Consider the following 23091-nt stretch of genomic DNA (forward strand, 5'->3'; position numbering starts at 1 on the left):
TGACCTGACCTCGTGCCACGTGTAGACCCGCAGAGGGCAAGTCAGTGATGCCGTGGGGGCTGGTATAGCAGGATTCCTTAACTATCTGCTTCACAGTTTGGGGTGAGAGGAGGCTTTTTAGTGACTGGTAACATTTGAAATTCGCACTTTTCTGTCTTGCGCTTCATTTGTTACAGCTTAAATGGGTCGTAGGCACGATAACCCCACGTTCCCCCTACGCGCGTGCTCCGCTTCTCATCGTGCGTGTGCTCGAGGCGGTGGGGCCATCTTCAGTTCCTCCCCTTCTCCTGGCTCTTGTTCCTCAGGTGTCCTTTGAAAGGCCTAGTCTGGCCCTGAGCTGTTTTCTTCCTATTCAGCCTTTGCTTTTAAATCCCCCTGTCGTGTCTCCTCCTGGTGCAGTACTGGTGAGCAGATAAAGCAGACTTGCTCTTGTATGATGAAATGTTCAAAAAGGAAAGGTGTGCTGAGATGGGAATTTAATAATGGCCGTGGGTCAAAGTAATTTTCCTTTTGATAATAGCTGTGTTATTCGTGGATGAGTGTTCTTGGGTTTAGTTTCTCAGTGAAAATAAGCAAAATTACTCCGTGGTTTTCATGTGTGGCATTGAAGACCTAAATGTTTTCATTTTTTAACACAAAAATTGGAGAAAACTTCACCTGAAAGTGTAATATGTGAAACAAAGTTCACATCGAGCTTAGCATACTAGTATTTCCTGACTGTACAGATACTTTACTAAGAAGACTTGAGCGTTGGAAACTTATATATGCAACAGTTCTTTTTAACCTTTTTCTGAGTTTATGCCCTCTACATATAATTGGTTTTCAAGTTTTAGGACTCATGGTGTTCTTATTCACAGTATAATCAAATACATTTTAAAACTTAAGTATGGAAGAACTTAATTTCCCTTTTAAAATGGTCTTTTTTTCTTTCTTTCTTTCTTTCTCACAGATGGGAAGGTTGAAGTGACAAAAGAAGGCGTGAAGCTGTGCACCATGGGACCTGGCAAAGTCTTCGGGGAGTTAGCCATCCTCTACAATTGCACGCGAACAGCAACTGTCAAAAGTAAGATAACTTTTGTACTTTGGTGTTGAATGACTTGGGATTTCATTGGGAAGTAGAGTCCGTCTCATCTCTCCTTTGGAGTTGTAGCCTCTGTTAAATGTTCCACTTAATAAATTAAACTCTTTATGGCGTGGATTATAGTATGGAATTTAGCCACTGTGAGCAGGAAGAAGATGGAAAAATGCTTCACTGGATTCTTCCACTCAGGTTTGTTCGTGTAGGAATCTCCTACATTAATTCAGCAGTTGATGCTACCTTATGCCCAGGAGCCTGTAGCAAATAGCGTAGCTTTCCTTCCAATTCCTGTTGGATCTCATGATATGGCTGTGCTTAGAAGAGCATATCTGACCCTTATAAGTGTAAGTCTTCAAGGGAGACTCTGTAAGTAAAGCTTATGTATTTTTTCAGGATGAGCCATTGTTTTCCCCCTAAATGGACTAAACAAAATTGGGGAAATAAAAACTGGATGGCACTGATCTCTTGCTGTAAGTGTTCGGCGCTTCTCCTGTAATCTGGTTTCTTTTATGAATGTTTTGGACAAAAGCCTGGGTTGTACAATAAGTACAGGGAAATCACATTGTTATGTACAACATAAGTATGTTTTTGCTTAAATTCAGATTAATTGTTGAGATTTGGGATACGTGATATCACAGTCCTTGATCTTGAGGATAAGAGTTTATGGTGGCATCTTAAGCAGAGAGGTTTTATAGGAGATGATAAACAGTTTGGTGTTTTAAAGGTGCTGTAGAGGAGAAGTTAGAATAGTACAGCTGGGATAGAATAATGCAAAGACAAACAAGTGGTACCAAAAATAATGGGGCATGTGACTCTCTCTTCAGAGGAAGGCCTTTTAGAAATACCTAATTTTGCTTCAAAAAGAGAAAGAAAGAGAACAAATAGGCAGAAATGACAAAACAGGAAAAGATAACTAGATTTTTTTTTTTGTTAAGAACATGCTGTTCTCCATAATCCTAAAGAACCTGGCTGATGTACTCTATTTTCACCTGCACAAACCTTGCCTTTTTACAAATACTGTTTATTGCAGGTAAACCCTTGGTGACATAGTCAGTTCATCAGTGGCACAGTTTATGCTTTGGGCTAATTCAAATGACTTGGCAAGTGTGCATATTGCATAAGTCACGCCTAGCCCCCTGGGGACAGCCCCAGAGACCTCCAGGCTGCTTCAGGCAGTGTTGGGCTGCCCTTCTATGAGATGTTTCATCTCCTCCCCCCTAACCCACCGAGGGGAACATGAGTGTGAATGGGAAGTGGGTGTTGATCCACCCTCTCCTCCCCATGCCTACCTACCCCATAGGTGCATTACCCATATAGCTGTAACAGCCCATTTTTCTGTCCAGTTAAAGGTTTGGGGGGTTGATGGTGGTGATGAATTCAGATAACCTGCAGGCTTATGTGATAGGACAGGTGTATAAAGTTGGAAGGAGCAGAGAAAGAGAGGAGGTGGGCGAATCCTAGGAAAGGAAATGAGAGGATGGCTATCGTTCAGAAATGCAGTGCTAAAAGGGTCCTGATCCATGGTACCATGAGCACCACGTGCATAGTCACGCTGCTGTTGGTGTTATATCCATGTCAGCCTGTTTGCACAAGTGGCTCCAATAGGAAATAATACTGGCGGCAGTTTTTACTATCAGTTTTACTATTACCCCTTTTTTCATGTACTAAGTCTCCTTTCTTGAGCAAACTTCCAGATTGCCACTCGGCACTTAGTTTTACCGAATCCTTTTTTCCTGGTTAATTTGGGGGCAGTAGTAAGGTCACTACTGCAACCATTCTCAGAGAGATCTTTCTTCAAGAAAGAGGTGTCTGCATTCATTGTTATACTCTGTTCCTTTCCCCCGAGCATTGTAAAATTATGATAATTGTGCACCTTCTACTGACAGCTGTTGGGCATATAATCTTGTTTCCACCACCAGCAAGTGACCTTTAGGTATTTTCTCTCTCATTATTGCACAAGTAAGTAGCAGTTGTGATTGTAATCGGCTTTATAACCTTTCAAGTGCAGTGGCACACAGGGTCACAGCTTGACTTTGGGGGAACAGTTTCAGCTAGACCTAACTGAGTAGAGGTCTTGGTGGTGCACAGATCAATTTAAGGTATCTTATTGACTTAAATTGTTGCTGCTGCTAACAACTTCAAACATCTGTTTGTGCTTTTGGCTAAATAATAAAAAAATTCATAAATAGAAAGGTGAATGCTAGTAAATATTCCATTAAGTCTGATGATCACGTTGATCATTACAAGGTTTATTTCAGGAGAAATGAACAATTGATGATTGTAATGAGAATAGACGCCCAGTCAACATTGATGCTGGAGGTGGTGAAGATGTGTCAAGGGGCATCATCCAACTTTCATTTAGAGAAACACTTTAAGTCAGGGCTTCCTGATTATCAGGAGATAGATTTCCATTACCTCCAGAGTCAGAAGTGTTTTCTGATGTGCCTGCCAGTACTTCATTACAAGGACGTTAAGTATTTCTTTTTGAAAAATGAAGTTGCAGCAAAGACTGAATGAAGGATGCTTCATGGTAGTGTGAAGCTCAACAGCACCTTTGGACTGTAATGTGTCAGCTGCAGTGACATCTCTTGCTGTAACTCATTTGTACGTGTACTCTTGCTTTGGCTTTGTAAATAAAGTTTTTAGTGTCATTACTCACTGCATTACTCTACACGGGCTCTTCAGCTGGTGCTCACTCTGTAGGAGATTGGAAACTTGAAGGGACAAATCACTGTAGGAAGGGCTTGGTCTTTTAAAAATAATATAGAAGGCTTTAAATTTAAATTATTCTGATCTGACTCCTTCTGGTTCATTACGACCTCTTTAATAAGACAACCCAGGTCTTTTGAAAGCCTGCCCCAACAGAATTACTATAATTTTTTTTTAATATTATTAGTCTTAAGTAAAAGTGGGATGGAGTCTAACCAGGGCCTAGGAGGAAGAGTGACCAAATCCTTTGGTGTTCAGAAGCACCGAGGAAGGTAGGGCCCCATCTCATGATATGTGGCCTCATCTTTAAGATAACTGCTTACAATTTTTTGACATCCAATTTTTTTTGTTATTCTGAAGCTTTTGCTTTACATTTCCAGATATTACAGAAAGAATAATTGTTGTTTTTTCTGGTGGAGACTGTTCACTCTGACACTCCAAGTATCTCATTGTTAAGACTTTCTAAAGCGCTGGTGTTCACAGGTCAGCTTCCATTACATACACAGCTAAAGCCAAATCAGCAGCTAATTTTTTTCCTCTGTCAGCATTTATTATCCAGCATTCTCGAGTGCCTAAATGCAAAACTTGGTGCTACTTGCAATTTAAAGTTGGATCACAGACTTTCCTCCTCAATTCCAACAAATTAAATTCAGTGCATTAGAACAAGGAAAAGAAAACTCCACTCATTATGGGTACATTATCTCACAGCTAAAATGATGTGTCTAATCCCCTGGGAGAGTGGTATTCTCCAAATAACCCATTTACCCATATATCTCAAATTGCTATTGTCGCCTTTCTGAGGAAGCTAGTTGTGTGTCTTAAAATAGTGAAGGCAGTAAGCTCTGCTTTCAGGTCACTCAGAAATAACATTGTTGACTCAGTGTGTCATCCGAATACGAAAAATATGCTGGGTTTTGTTGTTTTTGTTCATCTTTGCTCTGGCTGACTACTTTCTCCCTGTAACTCGCTGCCACCTCTGTAGGTTAATAACAGGCTGAATGCTGGCGTGTCTGAAATCTCTGCCGTGGTTGCGTGTTAGCACTGAGGCAAACATCGCCGCGCGGATGACTCGCTGCGGTTGGGAGCCTGCTGCCCTTCTCTTCCCGTCTGTGGGTATAGCACTACAGAGTCCAGTGAAGGTAAAGCAGGCTGGACAAGAGATGTTCAACGCACCTTGGCTCTACCCAAGCCACCCAGACTACCCACATTAGACTCTGTTAATTAGGCAGCTTTCCTGTACCCCAAGAAAGGATTTTGTCTTGCTCATGCCCAAGTAAACAGGATTTCCAAGTGTGTTATTGCAAGAGTCTGAAAGAAGAAAAAATGTATTAAAATTCAAATGTAGTTTTGTTTATTAGTAACATGGGTGGTGGAAGGAAGTATGACATGTCAGAAAAAAACAAAGACAACCAAAAAAACCCCAAACCAAAACCCAGTTGAATTTGGGTTGTGTATAAAACTTTGTAATTCTTGATAACACAGAAGAACTTCCTAGTAACTGGAAATCGATCTGCTGTTAATATTGTGCAGTAGTTCTCATTTCTCTTAATCTGATGAGCAGAGTTAAGTAGGATTTTTGCAGGCAGTTTTGGGGAGCACTGATTTTGTGAAAGGAGTGGATTCTTCATGCACTAACGATGTTATATTTGAGTTGTGGCCTTAACATCTGAAATAATAGTCTCTCAGGGCAAAACTTGCATAAAAACTTCCCACAAAAACATCTTGATGCAAGACTACCAGTTTTACTGAAGTTATACTCAACACCAGTCCATGGTTTTAGGAAAACAATATTGGCAAAAAAAGCAAGCACAAGCTGAAGTTGTCAAACTGTAAATTATGTAAATATTTTTTCTGGTGAAACTGAGGGTGTCTCCGCCAAAGCCAGCACAAGAGTTTTTCAAGCTTCTCTGCGCATCAGCAGTGCTAACTGTACAAAACTCAGTGATGCACAGTGTGCTTAAGGCAGTAGTTTATCAATTTGTTGCAAAGCTTGGATGAGTTTGAATTATCCACTATTTTTGTTTCGTAAATGGAATCCTATGGAAACACTTCCCTAGCTTGCTAGCTGCAGCCCCAGTAATTACCCTAACTTTATAAGGAGCTTCATAATGTGCATAATTTGCAGGGAGAAATAAGGCAACAGTCAGTTGCTAATTAAAACTGCAGAGACTCATTAAAAGCCTTTGAGAAGGATGTCGTTCTTCATATGTTCTGTTCTAACAATTACGGGAGCTAGTATAAAGTTTGCTCAGATCTTCTTAAAGCAATCACATACGTTGGAAAGAAGTTGACTTTAGATATTCACCCATTTGATTAAAACCTTTCTGATATTACTTATAGATATGAAACCCGGGCTGGCCAAGCCAGAGATGATCTGGTGTGCCTGATAGGAGATAAATGAACATATCCTTGGAGAAAGTAATTTAAATCCTCCCTTGCACTGCCTGTATTTTCCTCTGACCTTTATGGTTTTTGCCAGGTAATGTGACAAACTGGAATTGGATTATTCCTCCAAGGGAAAGACAACAAGAGAAAATGATGTTCTGCAAGACATAGCAGAACCTCCCCCCCCGCCACCTTCTTGTTCAGTAGGCAGGAGCATCTTCAGTATGGCATCTCTGTGGCTCAGAAGATACAAGCATAGGGGCGGGTGGTCCTGACCACGCAGGGCAGTGAAATTTTAACTGAGAGACAGAATCAAAGCGAGAATAGTCTGAGAAGGGAAGAGCAAAATGAAAAATTCATTTAACACCGGGGTTTGTGTACCTGAAACATCACCAGGCTTGTTGAACTGAATGGCAAAAATAAGAGCTGGTTAAGGAAGCAGGGCAAAAAAGAGGAAATATGGAATGATTCATTGGGGTGTGTTGATACTATTGGATTATTAGTCATTTTTAAATAGTAAAGAGTACAGTGGTGTGGTATAGACGAGAATGACCAACCATGAAAAGTTTCAGTCCAGGGTTGGGTGCACTGTTGTCCTGCCTGGTGGCATGCAGGTAGCATCCACCTGACACAGCCCTGGTGTGAAATGGTATGTTGTCATTCTCCTCCACGCATATCCCTTTCCTGAGTGAAAATAAGAATGTCTAGAAGCCAGGCTAGGTACTTGATGGACAAACTCTGGCATAGTTCAGGGCGTTTCAGGTGCTGCAGCTTGCTGTTGAGTAGAGAAACCAGCTGAGGCAGCTTGTTCTTTTGAACTGCGCTTTTAATATGGGAAATAAAATGTCTGAGCAAAAGAAAATCAATTTGGAGCTGGTTTTGGTTGTGGTTAAGTATCAAATCGGTGCTTAAACTTGTTTCCTTCCAATACAGTGGGGTGGTTTTAATTTTTTTTTTTTAAATCTTGATGTTGTTCTGGTGCCTCAAGATTCAAGTCGCTGCATCAATTAAGAGAGCTGTGGCAGTGCTAACATTTCCAAAATGTAGCAGCTGACCATCTGTACAAAAGCTTTAGGGTTATTGTTTATCCTGACCTTTGTTTTGACTTATTATTTTCAATGATGTGAACTTCAGCTGGTTTGTTGCAGTGCAGCAAAGCTGAGCAAAATATTGCGAGCATGGTACAATTGAAAATAATTGGCAGGGGAAAGAGCCATGTTTTCTAATGAGTGAGACCGATGCTGAAGGTCTTTTATGGAGAAAGCTCGTTCAGGGAGCGATGAGGCTGTGGAGGAGCAGATACGGGGCTACTTGTTGATGGTCTGTTTGTAAGCAGCACTTTGCTGCTTTGCATTTTCAAGAGGTCATGAGCTTTCAGAACTGTGTTGCATATGCTTTGTTTCTCCTATTTCTGTGTGTGACCTTTTGCCCTCCAACTGTGTGCATATTGGCTTTTGATTATTATTTCAGGATTCTTTGGACAGGAGGGTTTGATCCTTCCAGCTTCAGGAGTTTGAGGAACACTCTCCATTGAAATGTCTCTTTGACTCTGGCTTTCACCACTGAAAAAAGCTCTAGTCCAGAAAGCTTCCAATCCTATCTGGGAAAAAGAAGCTTTCTGCTATACATTATGTTTTCTACACCTGGTAACACAGAAGGAGAGGTAGTGTCTTATTCTGACTTAAACACTGTGACCCAAAATTTGAAAGTTTCATTCTTTGTTCTTTTTTTCCCCCTTTTGGTGTTTCCAACATAAAAGGTCTGAAAGAAAAAAGTCCCATATATCCAGTTCCTAAGAATCACGAGACTGAAATAAAAAATTATTCACAAATAAGGAAGTTGCAAGCTCTGGCAACGTTTCATTTAATTCTCAGAAGAAATGCTTTATCTTTCCCATTTTATTGGATGAATGTATTAATTTGAAGGCTGCTGTGCCCCTGTTCCTGGGGTTAGGAGTAACTGCAATTTGAGATGAAAAAGAAGTGAGGGATGGCTGCTGCTGCTACGTGGCTCAGTTGGGTTATAAAGCACTGGCCCTGCCTCCAGGAATTCTGTGGGTTTTTCTTTCTTTGATTTGAGCCATTAGTAAAACCAAGAAATGCCTAGCGCTTGGTTGCTGCTGCTTTAAATGCTCTTGTAGTTGGGGTGTTTGTGTTGCCGTTGTTCTTGAGAAAATGTCATGTCTCTCAAAGTCTTTAATTAGTGCTTTTAATTAAAATAAACTTTTTTCTTTTCTTTGGGTTTTATTATTAACAATGCGTGTATTTTAGTTTGCCTGCCTTTGGCATCTTCAGCATTTTGCTAGTCTCTTCAGGATGGAAAGTGTTGCAGCTTAGGGGCTTAGTACTCTGTGGCTCATTTGACTGGAATTGGATTTTTTTTCTTTTTTTACTTCTTTTTTACTGAATGTTTATCTTTTTTCTATTAAACTTAATCTAGATTAGCTTTGTCAAAGTGCTCACCCAGTACCCAGAGTTTTCCCCTTGATCCTTATAGTTGGTTTAATATTGCTATCTCTTTACCGGCTCACCTGTCAATGCTTCGGAGGAGAGGCATTGATGCGAGTTGTCTTTTCTAACAGTGCTCATTAGATCAGAGAGACAGAAAGCAGTGATGACTTTTGGAGCCAGCTGAGTGGTTTTGCTCTGTGTAGACACTACAAGCTGTCTTGGAGGCAGGAATGGAAGAAAGATGCTGAAGTTTGGTTGATGGCTTGTATTGGGAGTTTATGAAAGATAACATTTCTGCAAAATTGAAGAGAAACTTCTTCAGTACAATATTTTGGTATGCATGCCAAGAGAGAAAGAGGGCAGGAAAGAAATGCAGCAGCATCCCATGAATCCCTTAGTTTTCCTCTCCTTATTTAGAATATTTCCTAGTTAATTGTAGAATAGCTCAAAGATTTCTAGACCTGGATTACTCATTTTCTGTAACTTCCTTCAGCACCTACTTTAAGGCTTTAGGAAAGGTATGAAACAGCCTGTAAAACTTGCAAATCATTTTAAGTTAAGAGACACCCTTAGGAATGTGACTTGAAAACTTGTTGCAGCTTATTTTGCAAGTGGAGAACAGAGAAGTCTTGAACGCTAGTTTTATTGTATGAGATTGAATACCTGGAGAAGTAAAGGTTTGTAAAACTATTCAGCCCAGTGAAATTCTTGAAGGGTGTTCATCAAACACACTGGCAAGAGCAGCTTCCATAACACCTGGAGGTTTAGGAATCACGTGCAATTTTAAGCCTGGTCTGCTGCATGGTAAAGCTGGAGTAGGGGGAATAACTCAGCCCAAACGTAGGTGTGTGTTACTGCCAGGTACCCTGGCAGCCCTCCGGACAGCCGTGTAGATCGTGAGCTCATCTGCTCATCCCTGGATGATGTCTGCATTCGTGTTCCTGTTGCAGAGAATAATCTTCCTCTCCTTCAGATATATGATGTTATTTAAAACTCAATAGTATGAAATCATTTTATTATAGGAAAAAGCTTTCAGTGTGAGTCCACATTTAAAAACTATATAGACCTGTTTGCCAGAGATCAGAATAAAATAGAATTTGTTGTGTCTGATGCAGAAGTAGTATGATGATCATGGGGGAAACTAAACACCTGAGCTGCTTTTAAATACCCCTGAAAATAATTTTATTGATGCTTTTCATGTTGTTTCAATTGCAGAGTTGGATAATCTGAGAAACCATCACAGTTAAACATGTTTATAAGTAGATTATGACTTTCTCCATGTAACCCTTGAAAAAGTAGTTAATATTAACAGCAGCTGTAAAATAATTACTTCACAAGAGCTTCCTTTTCATCCCCTTTTATTCATGTCTCTGAGAATGTTACTGATGCGTGAAATATGGCTAGAGCAGTTTTGATAAATGAGATAAATGAACTTTGCTAATGGTAGTAAACCTTTGAGCAGAGTTCGATAAACAAGAGAATACAATAGTAGTATTTGCCATTTATATTAATTTATGGGCTCAACAATACATGGGCTTTCCTCAGATTAAAATGCAACAAAGACTGCACAGGGTTTTGTTTTGACTTGCCAATATATGAAAGTTTCTTCTTCTAGACTATTTTGTGGTACTAACTGGGGAATAAAAAGCTGCTTGGTACTGACAGACAGAGAACCAACCAATTTGTGTTTCAGAACCAAAGCAACCATCCCCTTTTGTTCCCTAAAGCCACTTTAGAAGATGCTTGATGAAATGAAATCACGCCCTGCTGCCTTTCCTGGTGTCCATAAAAGCATCGTTTTTAAAGATACTTTTACCCTTCATAATTCAAGGTTTCTTTCTGAGTTACAATGGATTTATTTTAAAGCGTTGATTATACCTTCCTGTATTGGAGGAGTTGTGCTTCCCTATATTGGAAGTCCGTCGCTCTTAATAAACTTCCATTGAGGTAATCTTAAAGCAAAATCTCCCAACAGTAAGCTCAAATACATAACTAGTCACTAAATGTTAGTGCAATTTATGTTGGTTCAGCTGAGCTATAGCATCTTCGTCTCTACTCACTGATGTGTTTGGTCCCTTTGGACCGTGCTGATCCCTCTGCCTCCACCGTCTCTGGTAGCAATGGGCTCCAGATCTTCCCAACCCACAGGGGAGAGTAGTATTTTTTTCTTCATTGTTAAACCTCTGTGCTACAAGTATCATAGATTATTTTTTTAATTATTATTTCCCTACCCCCTCACCCCCCCTTTTTAATATTGTGTTTGGTGAAAACAGTTCTGCATTGATTTTATTTGCTGCCCCGATGACACCAAGCCTTAGCCTTCTTTCCAGACTGCAGATTTCCAGCCTGTTCAGCCTCCCCCGGTAAGGCAGCCGCTCCATCCCAGGAAAATGTTATTACCTCTTTGGGGCTTTCTGAAGCCTCACTGAGTCAAACTGGCTTATAGCGTGGGGGATATGGGGTGCCAAGGAGTTGTTTAGCAGCAGATGCTACCCTCAGTCTTGTTTGTTGTATGACATTCAATATCTGCATCAGATTTTGGTGCCAGGTCTTGTTGAAGAAAACACAAGCGCTGTTAAAAACCTTCCTGTGGAAATAAATGGGAAGGTTTTCCTTTCTAGATGTCCGTTGAAGGAAACGGGTTGAAAGCTGGACCGTGGGCTGTGTCGGTGGGAGCTGTGCAGCAGGGAAGGCACAGGGGCAGGGATGAACCCGCTTGTGGGGCAGATGCTGGGGGGCTGTGTCTGTGTGTGGGTCCACAGTTGGTGAGGCTGCACCCCTGGTTCCGGCAGAGGATTTGTGTTCCGAGCGCAGCTCATCTGCTCCCATCAACGTGCTTTTGTGTTGGGAGTTTCTGATGTCCAAGTCGGACTTCCACAATCTCAGGACCGTATAATGTTGTCATTTATAACCTTAACCTTACAATCAGGGAATCTGAAATGTCTTAGCATATAACACTTTTTAAAAAATTTTACATTGTAGTTCTGTGAACTTGTGTTCAGACTTACTATCTATTAGTTCCTCTAAAAAAAAAATTAATTGCACTATTCCTATTGTGCCTCCCAAATAATAGCAAGAAAGAAAGAAGAGTGAATTGGAAGGATTTTTTTTTTCTTGTACCAGAAGACTTTTTTCTTTCTTGTCAAGTAAGAGATCAACAAAGAGTAATTGTGTCTGCTGTCTTTTGGCATCTTTTAAATTATGAATTCTTTCTCCTCTATTTAGTCTTTAAAATTTGCCCCTGAAAGGTTGTGGTAAGTTCTTTAGCTTCTGTAGGATTTCTGACTCTCTAAGTAGAAGCATACAAAGTTCCCTACATTTTGTCCACATTAAAAGCCAAGACAGTATTTTAGCATCAGGCTGCCTCAGGGTGGGCTATCAGTATAGTTTACACAAGAAAAATTGCAAATAAAAATATGGAAGGTTCTAGGGCCGTTACAAAGGCAACAGATACCCCCTGTACAGAGCTTGCTCCTTGGATAATGATGCCCTCAGCTTCTGGATGTGAACAGTCCTATTTACCTTGGGTGTTTTCAGGAAAGCAGTTTGTCTCCATAGACATTTAGCTTGAAATTAGCTTGAAACCTGCTTTCATGCTTCTCTGGAAAGCTGTTTTAGCAGTTTTTCTTCTTCCTTCCCCTTGCTCATTGTACTCTCTCTGCTAGCTCTGCTTTTGAATCTGGAACTGAGGCGCTTAGCAAAGGATTTTCTCCTTCCCGGGGCAGTGCAGAATTAGCATGCAGCACAACTCGAGCAGTCAGATTGATTCTCCGCATGGTTAAAGGTCATCGATAGATCTCCAGAGAGGTTTAAAGAGCATGGAAAGGATGCCCAAAGCGCTTTTGTTGAAAGTCTGGCACTGTTTATTGTCTTACGTTGTTTTACAGGGAGCAAAACAGAGACCCAGGACCGTGTCCGAGTTCAGTCTGGAGATCCAGAGCAGCATTCCTGCTTTTAGTGCCTGTGCAGTGAAGAAGTATGTGTGTGAACACATATTTCTTCAGGATGGGACAGGATGGAGAGCAGCTTTTGTGAGAAATTAGGAGGGACCGTGGAGTTTGTTGTGGCTGACAAAGCTGCTGGAAGTTGCTGATGGGAAGTAGGTGGCTCTCGGAAAGCCGTCTCCACTCTCGTTTTTGTGGCATGGGTATTTTCAGAGTAAGAGATGTTGATGTAGCAGATGGGTATGCCATGTGCTGTATTACATAGTGTTTGAGGTTATATTTAATATACGGAAAAACAAAATAGAGACGGAAGAAAACATGTCTATCTACTACACTGCTGACTTTGCTAGTAGTGTTTTTTTCTGCTTTTCACCATCTGTGTTTGCTGATTTACCTTTAGGAATTGTGAATTCCTTCAAGCAGGATCAGTGTCCTCCTGTGCATTACCATGCTCTTTTTGGGGGCTGACACCATAGCCCGACTTCTCAGCATTTCCCAAAACAATCGGCTGCGCTAGCAGCTTGCAAATTATTTGCCACCTCCTATTCAGGGAGTACAAACACCTGAAAATCAAATTCTTTGAAGCAGCATGAATGAACAGGTAAGAGCAGCTGTAAATCTTCTCTCTTCTTCCTTTCAAGCCTTGCTAAATTCTCGGCTGACTGATAGTAGCGAGGCAGTTATTTATCCAGTGGAGAAGACTAAGAGGAAAGCATTGCCCTTCCCTGTGGCAGATGTAAGGTAGAAGGTGTTTATGGAGAAGGCACCTGATGGTGCTTTGAGCAAAATGACAACCCTTGGTTATTTCTGCTGAGATCTTGTGATCAGCTCAGTCAGGGGGCTGATACCAGCATCTGGGCTTCAGGCTTGCACCTGGCCCGCATGGGCTGTATTCTCTGCATCCTTTTAATGTCAATTTAAAGTGGTGGTTAATTCTACATGTCAGTTATAGCTCCTGAAAGAAGCAAAATTCTCAATAGGAGCTGAAAAATGCTACTGTATTTTTGGGGCCTCCATACTGTCTCATCAAACTTACTGGCCTTCTTCATCTGCAGATACTCAGTGACAAAATGACTGAAGTCTTCTCTATTACGTAAATCTTCTAACCATAAATCTATTTGCTAGTGGCAACTCGGTTAACTCAAGGGTAAAAAATAGTAAGCTTCCAGTGTCTTGTGATACCTTAGATGGAGTCTGCAACGACCAGTATTTACTCAAGTTTGTGATGCTGTAAAGGTGGCTGTAATTTACTTGCACTTATCTGCTCCAAAGGTTTCTGGCAAAGATGAATTTCATATTATTTAAGTGCCAGTGTTTAAAAGCACTTGGATACCAAATAAATTGACAAAATGGCAGATAGGCTTTTTAATTAAGAAAAAGCAACCAAACAAGTTCTTGGTATTGCAGATCTGAAAAACTCATTACATTTTATGAATTGCATCGTCTCTCTGAATGTAATCAGAATGGGAATGCTTTTATTTGTCTTCAGTTTGCAATAAAAACCATCCAGACAACAGACTCTTGACAACTGGATTCACTCTTCCTAAGTTATTTGCAAAGACCTTTACTTCTGAATTTAAAAGTAATCAGTGTTTGAAATGGGTTTGCTGAAGGTCTGCTCTTTTCAGCCTCTGTCTGCGACCCAGTAGGAGGAAATGAGATTTAAATAGTGTATCGTTTTTAATTAACTGGAGAAAAAGGAGTGTGTGAAGAGGCTCAACCATATTGTGTTAGTTCTTTGTTTTTTTCAGGGTAGTCTGCAGCCTCTCTAAACAACGTAAAGTGCAGGTGCCACCGTGAAGCTGTCTTCTGCTTTCCTGTGACGTGTCCTGGACAGTCAAAATTGCCATTTTGATGGGAATTGAGTTGAACTCGAGACATTTGAAGCCAGCCGAGCAGCTCAGATAGCATTGAAAACTAAATGCAGAGATCTAAACAAGGAGAAAGCCCTGCTAGCTTTGAATTGTCTGTATTTCTTGTGTTTGTTTTTCAGCTCTCGGGTTGCTCTGCCTGCCTTAGCTGTACTAGAGGGCAGCAGTAATGATTGATTAAATTCACACAATGCACCCAGCTCACAGCCTGTCTTTTTAAACTTAGATTTTCTTTCACGGGCAAGGCAAAGGGAAGAATTTCTTTGTGGCTCAGTATCGGTATTGAAGAAGGCAGCATCTGGGAATTTGCCAAAACCTGAGGATGAGTGGTTTCTGGCATGCCAGGCCATCGAGCTGCAATGCTTGTAACACTGTCAGATGTGGAGCCACTCGGAGCAAAACGTTATTTCCTTAAAGAGATGTCCTAGGCAAAGCTCTCTAGAAATTACATCCCCAGTATATAGGCATGAAAATAACGTGTGTGAAATTAAGTGCTCTTATCCGGGAGTAATTTGAGCACCACCAAAAAAGTCATGTAGAGTTAGTCCAGTAATAGGGGGCTTTGTGTAAATGTGTCTATGAAAGTTGCTTGGAGAAGATAATGTTTCTAACCAGAAGACAAGAAGAAAACTTGGCGAGCTAAGGGCAAATGGCAGTGACTTCTCAAAGGACTCGTGCTGGGAACTCAGTGGGATGCCCAAAGCTTTGTGGTTGGGCTCATCCTTAGAGGAGACGGGAGCAAGCTGGAGAGAGGAGTCCTTGTGGGGTGGGGAATCAGAGTGGGCAACAGGAGCTGCCTAGGAAGCAGGCTAATATGAAAATGCCTTGTGGCTGGTGTGTCAGTTTTCCCAGCCCCATTTCACAAGGGCTGAGCGCTTGCCCAGATACACCTCTGAGTGTTGGCAGCAGAGACAGTGATGGGTGCAGCTCTCCTGCCTTCCTGCCCCTCCTCGATAAGACACATTCTCCACTTAAAACTTGTCCAGTATCTGATTAGATCCTATATTCTCTGTTTCACGAGTCTCTTGAACACTTCAGAGTCCTTTTTTTTCCACTTTGAATTTCTTCTCTGCATTTTTCCCTGTGCTTTTGTAGTCCTTCATAATTTTCACACACTTCTGTGATTCTTTTCACAGTCATTGCAAGAGATCCCGAATAGAGATTTGTTGTTGTCAGATACACTCTGCGTAAGAGCCAAGTTTGCTTTGTTCTGTGTTTTTGACATCCCTGCTCACAGATATCAAACACGATTTGATATCAAAGCTTGTCACGTCTTTTTGTGCCCCGGCAGAAACATAAACACTGATAGTTTTATAGGTGTTGAGCAGGAGCCACAGCGGCTGCAGATCAGCTCAGTGTTGCCGGAGCTACCAGCAGTCGCAGCACCTGAGGGTGCGCAGCATCGCTCACAGACCACACACGTGCTCCTTGCACCGCGCATCCTGACGCAGTAATTAGAGCCTAATTGGAATTGCATAAAGATCCTTTGTGCTGGAAGGGAATAACCACGGTCCCACTTCTGTCTCATCTCTACTTCAGAGTGGTTTGCATTTCCTCCTTCTATGATGATGGTGGAGTTGTGTGATCTCTCTCCATCCCTCTGCCCACAGCCACCTTCCAGTGTGCGTGTTTGTGTGTAGGTATTGAAAACACGTCCAGTAGTAGTCCGTGTTCAGCAGCGTGTACGAGGGACTCTCCTAGGTCGCGAAGCAGAGATGGAGCTGTCAAACTGGGGCAGAAATTCTGGTCTGGAAAGCAGTATGAATAGCAGAAAACTCCATGCCTCGAAAGTAACCTGTTTTCAGGTTTTCTTTCTAGCTACTGCTTCTTCTGGCTGGCTGTACTGAACTTTATTTTGGCTATTCAGGTGAGGGATGAGTATTGCTTTGCCTCTCCAACCACTGATCCAAATTCAGAAAATTGTTGCCTGTCATTTATCCCTCTGTGCCCACTCAGCTATTTTAAAGCCTCCATGTATTTGCCCAGCCCTCTAAGTGGGAAGCAAATTTTGCCTAAAGTCTATTGATCTCATGTTGTGTATATGCACACACTCATGTTGTATATATGCATGTTGTGTATATGCATGCACATATATAAATACATATATGTAATAGATGCACACAAATGACCACCATTTTAGCCAGGACCCTCAGGCAGCACCATAATGCAAACTAAGAAAATCCTACCTTATCCTCACAGGAGGAGGGAGCTGATTATCCCCCTTTTGCTGAGAGAGGAGATAAGCAGGAGGGACATCTTACAGCCTTGATGTCTGTGATGTATTCGGTCCGTAGGCTTACAAAACACTACCAACTGCCGAAAAGCATCAATTGAGCTGGCCACGTCCATAGCCAGGGTGACTCATGGGCATCCAGAATAGTGCGTACCAGAGGGTAATAAATCAGGGCTTAAAGGTGTTTTAAAAAGGATAAAGATATTCAAGTGATGGATCTAAAAAAAAGTTTATTCTAATCCCTTGCTCTAAAGCAGCTTGCACAGCAACTATTTAGTGCCCTGTGTTCATAGAATCATTAAGTTTCTTTAAGATCATTGCATCTGAACTCCTGGTTTTGAGGAGGCCTTGTTTGATGCGCAGACATCATCGTGCCATTACAAACCATTAGCTTGGCTTTTATGTCATCCTAAAGGGAACTTTTTTCCCCCCTTTTTGATCACACAGGCATGTGTCAATTTGCACTGCGGTTGCTAACATTTCCGATGCTGCCTGTGGCACACACCAAAGTTGATGCTCCCATATTAAAAATTCTGTTGACTAAAATAGAAAGTATTCCCACAGGGATGTTGCATGCTTTCTGCTTCGCCCTTGGTGATGGGCAGTCCCGACTTCCCACTTTTTAAAGCTTAATGCTTGAAGCTGATTATATTTAATGGAAGGGATTACGTAGCATTATCTATTCCTGGCAGCAAGGAGGAGTTTACTTGTATGCCAGATATCAAAACCTACTGAAAATGATGCATACTATCAAGGTGGGGACCAGTAGTGTGTGTAAGACCACCTTTTGTTTACACTGCAGGTAGTGACTCCTATTTCCCCCTGTGTAGGATAGTGCAAAGGTGTAGCTATAGGTGGAATTTAGGAGAATTTAGCTGAATTAGGGAAGCAGTTGAAGGCTGCCGTGCTATGGGTGTAAAAACTCTTTTGGAGAAACTATAGAAACTCATCTGTGATGAGCAGATGCCTCTGTATTGATCCTAGGCTGGTGTTGGTTGGAAAGGACCTCAGCAAGCCTTTTCCAACCCCCTGCTTGAAGAGGGACTACCAGGGCAGCCATGGCTTTGTTTAGGCAGGTCTTGAAACTCCGAAGGAGGGAGATGCTCTGGTGCCCTGTCCCGAAGGGACACCCTCTCGGAGTAGAAGTTTTCCTTCCAGTCCAGCCTGAGCCTCTCAAACTCTGCACCTGCTGAGCATTGTCCCTAGTTGTGAAAGTTTGACAACATCATCTTTGTGACTGCCTTCCCCGGGGGTGTGGAATCGGTCAGGTCTCGTAGCCTCTGCTCCCTGTGGCAGGAGCAAGGCTTGAGGACATACAGCTATTTCTGCCCTGGCTGCCTCACGTTACTCAGGTGCACACCTCAGCATCCAGTGACCTGGGAACTGGATTGGCAAGAAATCTGGGTTAAATATATAACCTCCCCACTATACATGCAAAAAACAAACAAACAAAAAACCCCTTTAGGTTATTTTTAACCTAAATGTGCACTTGTCGCTGCAGCTGGATAAACAGTTTTGCTGGCCAGAGGGAAGGGGGGTGCGTGGGAATGGGGAGTGTGGGAGAGGAGGAATGTGGTCAGGACTGCTCCAGGTAGCAGTGGAAAAAAAAGTTAAAAGTGCATAAATCCTCTTTATTTTACATGATAATGTTTGGGTAAGATTTAACAGGCTTTAAAGTACTCTCTTGCTTCATACTATGAGCCGTTTGAACATGTTCTGAGCTGGCACAGTTTATATAGAGAGAAGGTGAGGGCATCAGGGGACCTGTAGAGCTTATACTCAGTCGTACCATGTTTCATATAGGATGGCGTTGTGTTTTACTTGACAGAAAATAAATACACCTGGAGTGAAGCACAGCATTTAAGAATGAGTTGAGATTTCTGCTTTGTCCTGGAAACATGATGTGATTTTTGGATAAGACTTTCTGCCCTCTAGTACAAAAGAAACCTAGGTGGTATGGCTTTCAGGGGTCTGCATCGTCGCCCAATATTGTAAGCTTTCTGGGACAAGGCTGTTTTCTACAATACAGCTGGCACCAACCTTGTTTGGAGTTTCTAGGCTGGATTCTTATGCAAGTAATAATTATTTGCATGCAATTGCTGATGACAGCATATTATTGAACAAAAATCTTGCGTAGCCTGGTGATATGCTATTGAACCTCGTTAGTATATTCTTTTTGTACACAGGACAATTATAATTGCATCATATAATTTAGTTACAAATTTTGGTCTTTAATTAGCTATCGTCATCTTCATTTACTAAGAGAAGGGGTTTTTAACCTGTCATTAACTTCCCCTGGAAACTGTGGACACTGAAGTGTTAACAAATTTTACTAGCAATAATATGTAATAGGATTCGATTGTAATTGGGTAGTTATACCTGTCCAATAGTGTTTGCACGTCCATACATTCATTACGAGGAAATGTATACAGCCCATTAGATAGAGGTTTTCAAAACACATTTTTTAAATGAAGTATTTTGAATCTTCAGAGGATCAAATAATATTACACTTCAAGCTTGATTTGGAATCTTTTTGCTGTTCTACACTGTGCAAATATTTGACTGCTTCAAATTAATTACAAAAGGTTTACAGTATTTGCTTGAGCATTGTTGCATTTTTAATTGTTGCTTGACAAACATCGTGATACCTAAAAGACCTCCTAATACCTGAGCATTATGAAGCAGTGGGGAAACAAGCTAACCTAGTTTTGGCTGCTGCTACTGTAGACTTTTTTTTGTGGCTTAAAAGAAACCCTTCTTCCTTCCCTTCCAAGTACAGAAAGATGATGATGGTTGCATTCAACAGCTGGTATTCAACGCCTGCTTCATTGGTATGATAATCTCCCATCGATTACGGGCAAATAAAAGGCTACATTAAGTGATGTTATCAAGAAACTGGGAGACTCCCAGGCTTTGCTGTGCCCTTGGAAAGACGTCAGTGAAAGCATATTTCTCTCTAATTGGCCTTATATGATTGTATTTGCTCCCAGGCTTCCTTCCCATCAATATTTGTCTGGAATTAGCTTGCAGGCAGGGCTGGGATGGGAAACGCTTCGCAGAGTGCATTACTGTAATGACACTGTCCAGCCCCAGGAGCGGCTGCAGTCAGGCTGGCACATCAGGCTCTCCTTCAGCCTGTTTCAGAGCACGGTATTTTGGCTGCAGAAAAGCACAGATCTGTTGCACCGTCTCCATAATAGGAATATATAAAAAATACATGTAAAAGTAAGCATCAAATCAAGAAGACTCATTACCACATTGCCACTTGCCGTTGGTTTAATGCATATGTTAAAGTCTTTTGACATTAGCATCTAGAAAATAGTTGTTCCATCCTGCTGGGTTAGTGGTGGGCATTACTGAACCCCGTACTCCTTTCCAGACACCCCAAATACATCACCGTGATAGAGCTACATCAATGTATGTATTGCAGTTGCTGTGGTTGTTGGTATCACCCAATAATACACTTGCAACTGCTCTTGGGGTGGCTGTGGCCTTTTTACCATTTTGAAGCCTGTAAAACAGTTGAAAGGCTTTAAGAATATCCTTGACTTGCCATAGCGATACAGAGTGTGAAGGTGGTAAGGACAATCCTGAATTTAAGGGTAAGAATTGTGGATCTGGCTCAGTGCTGGACCAGAGATGAGTAAATCAGCCTTAATCTAGGCCCCAAATCCATTAACGGTTTCTTTCACTTCACAGGACTTAAGATTATACACTGAGTAATTTTTTGGCCATAATCACTTATGTCTATTAATAAATTTATGGGGATTTTATAATGAAAATTAACGTGCCAAGAATTTTTTTGAATTCTGCTGGGCTTGAAAGCAAAGTCTTGAAAACAGATTGGTTTTGTGGTGCTGGCAGCACAGCTCATAGCAACAACTAGATAGGATTAGTAAGATTTTCCTCTCCCAAAGCATTCTTACCTTTTATTAATAAAATAGAGCAAAAGCAGCTAAAAATGCTGTTTCATTTTCAGTAAATTAGAATACAAAAAGCAACATGTTTATACTTGAAAATGCACAAATAAGTATTGCTGTATGCGAGCGTGACTCTTGATTTGACTGTTGCCCTCAGTTTACACGGTGCATTAGCATTAACCTCAGTTTCCAGGGGAACTGCAGCATCACAAACGTCGTGCAAGATTCGCCTCCAACCTCGTGCCATCGGTGTACAACGCTCATTGCAGATTACGGTCGCGCAGCAGAGCGTTTGACAAGCTAAGTGGTTTTCCTGAACTACACTAACAGCTCAAGCAGACCATTTCCATCCGTAGTAATTTGTAGCTTTGTGTAGAACGATCTCCTGAATGAAGTGGGTATGATTTCATTTTAAACTCCGCTCTGTGGTTTCTGTAGGGTTGGATAAAGATTTAAGAAATTCACAGCATTTTGCGATTCTTTGTCATCGCATCTTCTGTTATCCTACCCTGTTTCAATAGAAGTGAGTAGGCTCAAACCTCTCTGTCTTCGAGATTGTGTTTCAAAGTCAGTTGGGTTTTAAGGTGGGAAGGCGTTTTCATCCAGTTGTCCTATATCTCTCAGAGTTGGATCTTCAGTCTATAGAGAAAAGGGATTATAGTTGAAAAAGTCCTCAGATGGGAAAGGGCTGGTCCCAGTCCTCCCCTGTCACAAGCCACCGTGTCCCTCCACATGCTGTCTGTGAGCACTAGAAGTGAGTGCCCCTCCTGTGCCAGGCAATTTGCCTGAAAATCCCTGAAATACCTCCCTGAATGAAGCTCCCTTGGCTCCAGCTGCAGCTGACCCAGCAGTGTCATGGCTCACTGGGAGGATGGTCGAGGGCATCCAGTAGGGACGTGAAAGTCCTGCCCAAAAGTGTCTTCCTGGCCAGAAACCAGAGAGGTGGTAGAGGTGCAGAAAACGTGCGCTTTCAGTTCCTTCAGAGGAGGTTTATGCCTGAGATCGACCAGAAAGACTGTGAGCTGTTTTGCAAACATTGACCTTTTTTTTGAGGAAAAGATCTTACTTTTCCACTATATTTTGGAAATTAAATCTTTTCTCAATGCATTTGTTATACGTGCTGTGTTCTGAAAGAGGAAAAATAATGTTAGGAAACATGTTTAAAAACAGTCCTTATTTGCTTTTAGTCTGATAAAGGGAAAGTGTTAAGAGCTTCGTCCTCTCATACCAGTTTATTCTTGAACAGCATAGGAGCAGAACCTGGTAAAGAAATGATTCCTCATGGAAAGAAATACTTGTTTCCATACTGCTGCTTTTTTTATGTTATAGTCGTAGTTAATTGTAATGGATTTGTATGGATGATTAACACACAGATTTTGAATTTGTCGTGTGTCTGATCTCAGCTGTTGCGTTAAAACAATGTAAATGTCTTTTAATTACTACAGTAATTCTTACTGCAGTGGAGTATTACAGCTCTCCGGTGTGTTTGAAATGAAAATCTGACGCAGAGCAGTGTGGATCTTTCCAACCCAAAATGTTCCAGGCTGTTTGAGGAGATGTGCCTTTCCACAAACCACCTTTTGCAAATTGCATTTTCTGGCTTTGAGTGTGAGCCAAATGAAGACCAATCAGTTATTTTTACTTAAAGGAAGGGATGCAGATACTATAGATCAGAGTATGTATCCTTTACCTAGTGTCCATCTTTAGTATGACTTCTAGCGGAGCAACCTGCAGAGTAGGGAAGGTCACTGAATTTCACAAGGCTTTTCTGAAGCTCACTGTGAGGCACAAATAATGCTCTGCTAAAATGTCCTTCTTTCCCCAATTCTTGACTCCCCAGTGCTTTGGCACTAGGACAGGAGCAGAAGTGAGTAGCTTAGGTAGCTTGTATTTGTATTGCCAACCTGGGAGTACTGTGAGGTCCTCCATTGAAAGTGCTTCTGAGCTGCATCTATCTAAAAAGAGAAGTGGGGGGAAAAAAAGGCCCATCTGTGCATCTCTAAGTGATCCTGTGTCTGGAGATGAGAAGGACCCAATGTTAGTCTTTTAATTGTATATCTGCATCCCTGGAAATGTTCAAGGTCAGGTTGGACGGGGCTCCGAGCAACCTTGTCTAGTTGAATATGTCCCTGCTCACTGCAGAGGGGTTGGACTAGATGACCTTAAAAGGTCCCTTCCAACCCAAAGATTCCATGATTCTATGATTTTTCTGTCATCCATGGTTTGCTCTCTCTGGTCCTGACAGCCTCCTTTGAAGGTCTGCCCTCTTGCAGGGAATAGTGCTGAATGGCTCATGCTGCTGTTGGTGAGGTACAATGCACGTAATCCTTCCTTCTCCTCGATAGCTCTTCCATGACTGACCAACTTATTGTAAGCCCAGTGGCAAGGAGAGCTCCCCATGAGTCGCTGTGCATGTGCTATCTGTAGAAGCCCTTCATTACCTGAGCACCTTCAGTCCACTTCCAGATTATACACTGGCTTTAAAGAGCGTCTCCATCCAG

The 23091-nt window shown here is 41.7% G+C and overlaps 1 protein-coding gene across 2 annotated transcripts in view; it reads left to right on the plus strand.

The window, feature by feature from the left end:
• PRKG1 (protein kinase cGMP-dependent 1) overlaps positions 1-23091 on the plus strand; it is a gene marked incomplete at its 3' end in the record, with an annotated part of 511845 nt that overhangs the window by 190350 nt on the left and 298404 nt on the right. For both annotated transcript variants that reach the window (XM_082002384.1, XM_082002383.1), the window contains exon 3: positions 950-1063. In XM_082002384.1, coding sequence (XP_081858510.1) covers positions 950-1063 — 114 coding nt within the window. The remainder of the gene's footprint in view (positions 1-949; positions 1064-23091) is intronic.

The sequence above is a fragment of the Phaethon aethereus genome (genome assembly GCF_964289735.1).
Source record: "Phaethon aethereus genome assembly, chromosome: 7".
NCBI lineage: Eukaryota > Metazoa > Chordata > Aves > Phaethontiformes > Phaethontidae > Phaethon > Phaethon aethereus.